General features: G+C 50.8%; 1 protein-coding gene across 3 annotated transcripts; it reads right to left on the bottom strand.

Annotated features, from left to right (window-relative positions):
* Positions 1–3459: 3459 nt before the first annotated feature.
* Positions 3460–7305, bottom strand: TMEM250 (transmembrane protein 250). 3 transcript variants are annotated; one of them, XM_086625147.1, is made up of 4 exons: positions 7261–7305; positions 5974–6153; positions 4556–4655; positions 3460–4058 (listed from the first exon to the last, which is right to left on the bottom strand). In XM_086625147.1, the coding sequence occupies exon 4, from the start codon at positions 3923–3925 to the stop codon at positions 3506–3508; it is 420 nt and encodes a 139-aa protein (XP_086481273.1). In that variant the 5' UTR covers positions 3926–4058; positions 4556–4655; positions 5974–6153; positions 7261–7305; the 3' UTR covers positions 3460–3505. The 3 variants fall into 3 exon arrangements, with proteins under 3 accessions (XP_086481273.1, XP_086481274.1, XP_086481275.1); XM_086625148.1 differs by lacking the exon at positions 4556–4655; XM_086625149.1 differs by lacking the exons at positions 4556–4655; positions 5974–6153.
* Positions 7306–8760: the final 1455 nt, after the last annotated feature.

Here is an 8760-nt window from a genome sequence, read left to right as displayed (position 1 = left end):
TCCCTCCTTCGCCTTGAGCTTGTAAGAAACTTTGAGAATATCAGCTGCTTGAGAAAAAATTATTTTGGCAAAGTAATCGTTCAAGTTTTAAAGAAAAAATTCTCAAATTTAAAAGCATTGAATTTTAATTCTGAACCATTACAAAGATCTTACTTATTCTGCAATCTCCCGGCGATGTTATGAGGTTTAATTAGCTCCAGTTGGAAAATGCTTTGAAGAGGGAAAGTGCCATAAAGGTGCCAAATACTGCCCCGCTCACGAAGATCTAAAACCTTCAAATTATTACATCATAAAACAAATCATTTGAAGATTAATTCCTCTTCCCTGCCAGCATGACTTCAAAGGGACCTCACTTTCCCCCCTACACCGGTAGGATCACACCACCTGAGCACTGCAAGGTGTCCCAGTGCTGGTGGTGACCAAGAACAGGAGTATTTTGAACTTCATCGTCCCTCTGAGCCCTCCTTCTCAATTATTTCATCTCGGGGTTGCCTGGCTTGGTGTGCAACTGCAGACTTGAGATTCAGGGCGTTCTCACAGTAGGTATTTGACTACCTTCGTAAAAGAAGAATGGGGAATCACATCCCACTGTCTTCTAACCAACCTAGCCCCAAGGACTCTCTCGAGGAACATGTGGGCACTTGGCAAACATTCCTTCTCTGTGATTTGATAAGGCCATGTGCTTTCTCCTCGGTGCACGCTATTGCGCCCGGACGCGGAGGGCTGACGGGAAGCCACGACCTGCCCCGCAGAAGCCCTTGTTTGTTCAACGGCTGCTGCAGGAGCGCCGCGGAGCAGAGCTGGACCGCGTGAAGAACCACCGCCAGAGGTAGCAGCAAAAGTGGTTTTATTGAAGTGAGATGTTGTAAAAGTGAGGCTTGACGAACCCAATGGCAAGGTTCAATCTACTGCTTACTGCAGAGAGCATATGATAACGGTTCAAAGTTACCAGTCCAAGATCTTAACGCCCCGTGATACAAGGTTATGTGCAGTATCAGTCACTCATCAAAGATCTGCAGCTAGTAAGGGGTCTCTCAACCTCCAGGAGTGACCTTGAGAGGTGTCCCAACTCAAGGGGAGATCACCACCAACGCAGCCAGCTGCTTGGCGGAGAGAGCTCACTAAAAGCTCACTCACGCTGTCATATTTTCATATTTATGGAATAAAGTGGTTGGCTCATAGTCAAATTATGCGTGATGGAAAAAGTAAGTATGAGACTCCTCTTACCCACAACCTCCTTTGTTCCTTGACCAAATTAGTCTTGGAAGAACCACCTGCTATTCATGTGTTAATTGCACGATCGGCGTTCCGGTTTCCAAGCTCATGTACATCAAAGCTCACCGTGTCGCCCTGTTCCTGTGTGGGTTTTCAAACAACAGGTTGGAACTAGAGAAGTTCATGACCCGGTCACAGCCTAGACCTTCACTTCCTTCGGAGCCTGAACCAAACTACCACAGGTTGGGTCAAGCAGTTGAGCGTACCCATCACAAAGAACACCCACCAGCTGAACCAGGCACGGGTGGGGAGGGCAGCAGCACCCACAAATACCACTAAATCACCCTTTTACACTGAAATACAGCCACTCCGAGATGAAACAAGGTCCTACCATCCAACCTCCAGCCAGCCTCCACACCGTGGTCCTGTGAAGGGCGAGGAAGAGGGGTGCCAGCCAGTCTCTCTGCTCACACCAGGACTGTCTGCTGGCCATCCCTAACATGTTTCCTGCAGAAATTCTTGAGCACAGCCATCCCTGGAGTCCCACATTCTGCATGCCAGAGCTGTGATGCCCCAGGCTGACAGCTGTACCAGGGAGGAAAGCACTGGGCTGGGAATTACTGGGAATTCCCTCTGGCCACGGAGCAAGCTGTAGCTCAGACCTGCAGGACGCTGAGGACCTGCAGTCCAGAGAGCGATCCCAGAACAAAGCTCTGGGGAGCTCTGCAGTTAGGAGGAAACTTCCAGACACTGGTTTGTGACATATGCTGACACCACCTCTTTCCTGCAGAAGCAGCCTGTGGCTCTCGCGGGGCTCATCTAAAGTTCACACCACCACGGCCCATTATTTATTCAGCTCTGCGTGTTCAGTCTGCATTATCTGTAACACTTGATAATGAGATAATTTCTGGGTTTGCTTTAGCTTTGGGCTTCAGACAGAAGCTTCTCTATTTTGTATCCATAAGCCTACAAATCAATGGCAGCAGAAGACTGCAATACTCACAAGGTGAAACACGAAGTATCCTTCCCTGTGTGCAGACTGGCTTTGTTCTCAACCACATTCGTATCCCAGACCAAAGAGATCATAAAAGAACAGTCATGTTTTTCCAGTCTTGCTTATCCCATTATGATTGACTCCAGGGATTTCATGGGAGGAAAAAAAAAGAGCCTCCATCATTTTTACCAACTTGCTTTTAAACAGTTCTTTAAAGAAAAGAAGTAAAAGAGCAATATTCCATTATAAGGAAAAACAAAACCAGAATAAAAATAAACTTTAAGCCAGCTTCTGGGCTCAATAAATAATAAGTTACTTGATTGACTGCAGAGGAACAGCCTGAGATCTTACATCAAGACCAGTAAAACTGAGCTCAATGCTTAACTCTCTTCTTGAGCTGTTAGTAAAGCTCTCCAGGGACCCCACTCTCGCTGCTGCAGAGGCAGGAGAATGTTTTCTGTAATCGCAGAGAACAATTATTGTCATTTCAGACTGTACCCTGCTTCCAATCTCTCCTAGGTAAGACAGTCTCATCTCACTGTACCCCGTACGACAGACGTACCTCTGTGAGAAAACAGGAACCAATCCATTCAGCCAAGACCTAAACATAAAGGACCATTGCAATAGGTTCCCCTAAACCAGTGCAAAACGATAACATATTTGCTGTGACTGGGAGTTTCGAGAGCACGTGATATCGAACTCTGCTCCCGTGGATTTGCTCTATCAGGGTAAGACTCAATTACTCAGCACTAACTGCCTGAAAAGGACAAAAAGGGGAAAAAAAAAAATCTCAAACCTCTACACTCTATTGAATTTGGCCCCATATTCTTAGCAGGGAATACGCAAAATGCAAACCACAGAGAAAGGATCACGCTGGTCAAATAGGATCCATATTACATGCCTGAGACATTACGGAGCATTTTTAGAAAAACGGTGAAGATGGATTAAGAGTGTGGGGTGCAGAGTTATCTGGCTTCTCTCCTCCAGATAAATCATTGCCTTTTTCATGCCCACAGCAATCCAGGAACAGCAGCAAGGTAGGCTCCTATGGACTAAACGAAATTTATATTAACTCGCACTGTGCAAAGAACAAAATACTCAAGTGTTGCACTTTGATAACCAAAATGGCATCTCAACCCTCAAAAAAAATACAAATTCCAGAGACAAGTACGTTAATTTATCAATAAAAAGTAGCACTGATAAATAAATTAATTTATATAAAAAAGAAAAGAAGATATTGACACATTTTAAGGTAGAAGAAAAGTCACCTTCTCAGCCCACATGCGCTTGTTTTATTTACATATCCACAAATACCATGAAACACCATCCCAGCCCCCCCACTAGCAGCATGGTCACATGAATTCCATAGATGAGCAGTTCATTCATGAGGCTGAAGTCTACTCGCCTTCGCCCCAGTAAGAGGAGGATGATGGAGAGTTTGTACTGGAAACGCAGAAAGATGCGGATGCCGAGGTACTGAAGGCAAAACAAGATCGAGAGTGCCACCCAGAGGATGGAGGTAAATAGGCTGCAGCTGAAGTACAGCAGGAATCGGATGAATCCGTACATCCATCGGGATTTGAGATAGATGTCGAAGTTGTTGTACTTGGTACGCACCAAGTGAGTGGTCCTCACCGGGCCACAGGCCGAATGCAGGCAGGTGGTGTGGGGGCCGTGGAACGAACGGACCCGCCGGGGAATGGGGATTACAGGCATCAGGCACCCCTCCGGTGACAGAGTCCCAGGGCAGGATTTACAGGGCACATATCAAATATTATCCATCGACACGGAAGAGATCCAACAGCCTGGGAACGTGAACTCTTTGCGGGATTTCCAGGAAGGAAGAGACCTGCAGGAGGGCAGAGAAGGAAAACACATTTAAGCAGCCCCCAGCAGCAGAGGCAGCACGGCAGATATCCTCTGGCTTGGCAGCCACTTACAACTGCTCTGCAAAACTCTGCTTCTGCACTTAAAACTTTGCTTCGCTGCTTTTCTTATTGCCTACCAGGTAGACAGAGAGAAATTCAATTCTGCTTCCATCATCACCTCACAGCTCCCTAGGAGCACGCAATGTCAGCACTAGTTGTAACCTGTTGTAAGTCCACTCACGTGAGGAGTAATATTAAGGTGTGTGTTTCCATTGAATCATATATTCTTTAAAGAAAAAAACAAAAAAGTTCTCCGAGTGCTTTTGCAAGTGAATTCTACAGCCCAGGCAGTGGTGGTTCTAGGTTTCTGCTCGTTTCAAAACTTGGCAAAGCTTCACCAAATAAACAAACTGGAAATAATGGAAGGTCTTGCAAGAACAATGAGGCAATCATGTTTTTCACACTCTACAGGATGTACCTCCCCTTGCTCAGCCCAGCCTTGCGGTCTCACTGTCACTGCATCCAACGGCAAGGCAGCCTTTCAAAACCATCTACTGGTTTATTTCTCCCTTTGGGACCTGCAGAGATAAGTGAAATATCTTGATCTTCTGGAGTGTTTAGGATTTATAATCTTAACATCCTTCCCCACACCCGTTGTTGTTATGCGAGCGATGAGCAGTAGCCTGTTAGCTGCTCTCTGCTTCACCCCAGGCTTGTGATGTGCCAAATTCCGGGAATTATGAAATGACAATGCACTCATCAGATAATGCTAGACAACAACAGGGACTTCCCCAGCCCCCTTGCACACCCAGGCACTCAGATCTGGACAGATCTTTCCTCTGTTAAACAAGAAATCCTATTACTCTTTAAAATTAAAGCTAAAGTAATTTAGAAGCTACTCCACGAATTTTTTACTTTGTTACTAACAAAACTCATCGTGGAGTATATTATAAGGCTGCAGGAAATGGCACTCTGACATCAAAAACCTTCTCTGACACATGTGCATCACTGCTTCTTGCCTCCAAGTAAAGGCAAACAGCAGTTCTGATCCCTTCCGCTTGGCCCAGGTTCTAACTCTTTTGCACCATTGGAGGAATTTGCAGGTAATCTGTTGGCTCTACACGAATCAGGGAATAACAAAAAGGAACAGGGGTTAGCTTACGATCAAGGAATTTAGGAAATTGAGGACTGTCCTCATAATTTTAAGCACCTCTTTGTCCTAACTTCCTGTCTGTAGAAAGGAAACCCTAAGCAGCTCGGGAGCGTGTTACAAGGATGTGTTTTGCAAGCCATGTAAAGGGTGAGACACTAAACCAACACTGCTTAAAATCGACTTAGTTTTGTGCCCGCAGCACGGAACTGAACATGCTCCCCCTGTGCTGAGTACGTACTGCTCCGTGTTTGTTTTCAGAGATATTTTTGGAAGACTAAATTAGCGAGACAGGTTAAAATCCACACACTCTGGATTCAGAGCATCCCATATCTGATGACGCAGCCTCTCCTCACAACCCCTTTCACCAGGACACAAAAGGCAGCTCATCATTTTCCAGCAAACTCTTGCACACACAACTGGAGCACCCAGCAGGACCACGCCTGCACGACGGAGCACAAACCCCGCTTGCAGAAGCTGTAGTTTGTCGGGGAAAACTCAACACACTGGCTTCACATCTGAGCCCTGTTTCACAAGAGTTTTGATTCTGACAAAACCTTCAACAGATGAATCAAAAAAAACCACTTGGTTTTCCAGCAGCAGCTTGTTCCCATTTACTGTGCCCACCACATAAACACACAGCCCTTTTCAAGTTCATGCTCGTTGGAGAAACTCAAATATCAACACTGGAACAGCCACAAGCAGAGGGATATCGCGAGAATAAAATAAACTCTCTGAAATATTACATTTTTAATGGTGTTGCCATCCACTCAGCAGAAGGTCGACAATCAGCTGCCGTTTCTGGATGCCACTTAATTCTTGTAACAAAAAAGTGAAGTTTTCCTGTGACACCTGGCCTTCTAGGAGGAGTGAAAGAAACTGCTAAGGTGCTTCAGAGACTCACAACACTCTACATATGAGTTGATCTAAAAGGTAAAACGAGAGAGTAAGTTCCAATTTGCTCATTTTGCATGTTAAAAAAATTCATAATTACAAGGCCCCTCCCCAAGCATGAGTTTTTAATCCTGTAAAGATTCTAAAAGAATCAGGCAGGGCGTAGGAAACGCGCTGCAGAGGGCACGCACAGCCAAGGCTTCCCAAACAGAACACAGGGCAGCAGGCACCCAAACCTGTCCGTCGGCACACGATGCCTACAAACAGATTTGGACGCCCACTCCTCAAGATTATTTTGGGGGGCCTTTCTGTTTTAAAGCACATTGCTGCGAGACTGGAGAGCCAAGTTGGTCTCTTCCGAGTGTTATCCCACAGCTCAAAGGATTCCAACTCCAAGGCCCAGGCCACCTGGTGTGAGCCACGCTGCGTTACCCCGAGCGTCACGTTAACGACGGCCTCATCAGGAAGTTAAAAATCTTGATAACCATTCACTTTGGTGAGTCTTCACTCCTTTAAAAGTGGAGCGTATGATGAGAAAGCCACCGAAATACAGCGCTGCTTCTCCTCATCCCTCGCTCCTGGTGGAGGAGGAGGGATGACACGGAGACTGCGACGTTCCCAGCTGGCAGGAGCACCAGTCAGGACCAGCAGGACCACAGCGTTCCCGAAGGAGCCAAACAAGGTCAGGGGCAATGACAAAGAAAGGTTAGTGCTGAGAAATGAAAGCGGGCAGCACCGGGAGGAGCGGAAATTCGAACTCCTCCTACATCCTACCCGAGCCTGAATCAAACCCCATCGGCTTGGGAAAGGGCCCGAGGGCAGGAAGCTCGGCCAGGACTTCCCCGCGAGGCCGAAAGCCCAGCCCGGACAACGCGGAGCCCCGCACGGCCACCGGGCCACGGCTGCGCCTCTGCTCGGGGGGAGCGGAGCCCGCCGGGGGAGGCAGGGCGGCGGGCGCGGGGGCTCCGGGCCCGGCCCGCACCCGCAGGCCGCGGCCCACGACCCCCCGCGGGCGGTCACTGCCCGCTACCGCGCCCACCGGGCCCGCGCACCCTCCGGGGCGGAGGCGGCCGCTGCAGCAGGGCGAGGCCCGCGCCACCGCCTCCCTCCGCCCCCCCGGGGCATCGCGCCGCACTCACCGTCCTGCCCATGGTCCCTCGGCGAGCGGCGCCCACCCAGGCCGGGCGCCGCGGGCCCGGGCTGATGGAAGGCGCCCGGGCCTACGGGCGAGCGCCGCAATGCGCATGTGCAGAGGGCAGCGGCGCTCCGGTTCCGGCCGGTGGCGGCGGCGGCGGCGGGCGGGGAGAGGCCGGGGAGGCGCGCGGCGATGGCGTCATCGCGCCGCGCCGCCCCCGCCGGCCGGAAGCGGGAGGGCGCCGCGTTGCCTGGGCAACGCGGAGGCGGCGCGGGGAGCGGCCTGCGCCCGGGGCTGCGGGCCGTGTGGCCGCCGCGGGGGGCCGGGCAGGGCCGGCAGACGCGCCGTGCCACGGCAGGTGGAGCCGGGAAGGCGGTTTCCAGCGTAAAGGGGAGGGGATCACGCTGCCGGCCCGGTTCGTCACCCACACGCTGCGAGTTCAGCTGCCCGGACCCCGCGGCCGGGGGCTGGGCCTGGTCCCGAGGGCGCCGGAACACCCCCAGTGCAGAATCCGCTGCGGAGCGCACGCCGGCCCCCGAAACAGGAGCGTGGCGGAGATTTCTCCCAATCACTCGTCGGTCGGACCTTTCCTGGCTCCGAGCGCGGTTCTGCGGCGAGGCGGATCCCGTGTGTGGGCTCAGGGGTCAGATCCAGGCCGGGCGGCGGGGGCAGCGCGGGCAGGAAGGCGTTGGGAGTCTGTGTCCCGGGAGAGCCCGCCGTGGTCCTGCTCCCGGGATGGATCGTGCATCTCCCAGGGCCTCATCCCGCCGAAGGAGCTCAAGCGCTTTTAGAAATCAAGGTGGTAAAATCCCAAATGTAGCAGACCCAGACGTTTGGGAGACCAGAAAGATCCAAAAAGTTTCTAAAAAGCAAACAGGTGGAGTAAAACTCAAAAGCAAAATATAAAAATACGGGAAAAATAACCCCTTCCTCCCTGCTGTTTTTCCTTAGGTTTCATTAGGAATTACTTTCCGTAATGGAAAGAATACAGAACTTTTTCACTGGCTCCCTGCCCCACTTGCCATCTAGGCAGTACCACGGTGGAAAAACATTAAATAATAATAACTCGAGCCATCTGTCGATACCGAGACCCGCCACGCTGCACAGGCAGTCGAGGCGCCCGGCCAAATCCCGCCCAGCGTCCCGGCCGCCCCGCGGCGGCTCGTGCTGGGTTTGGGTTCCTGCCCGTTCGGTGCCCGCCCTGCAGGGCAGCTTCATTCTGCAAATACAATGAGGGGCCCGAGGGGCGGGACGTACATCGAGGGGGAATTGTAGCTGAGGTGATCAGTGGTGGTGTGCTCCCAGCAAACTGCCATTTTGGGTCTCCCACGTACCTTCTGGTGGGAGGGAGGAGGGGAGGCACGAAGCTGGTACGTTTTCCCGATAGGATGAAACTGGGAACATCTGTTCGGTGACTAAAATAAGCAGGAGAGCCATATTCCATTTATTTCCTTCCATTACCTGCGGCTGGAGCCACAGCCCAGAGATGAGAATTTCAGCCTAA

The sequence above is a fragment of the Tauraco erythrolophus genome, chromosome 22 (assembly GCF_009769465.1).
Source record: "Tauraco erythrolophus isolate bTauEry1 chromosome 22, bTauEry1.pri, whole genome shotgun sequence".
Lineage (NCBI taxonomy): Eukaryota > Metazoa > Chordata > Aves > Musophagiformes > Musophagidae > Tauraco > Tauraco erythrolophus.
Note: the sequence above shows the minus strand (reverse complement) of the source record. Positions and strands in the feature narration are given on the sequence as shown.

Excerpts from the sequence above, each read along its gene's own strand:
- TMEM250 (XM_086625147.1), bottom strand. The coding sequence starts at position 3,925 with ATGCCTGTAATCCCCATTCCCCGGCGGGTCCGTTCGTTCCACGGCCCC.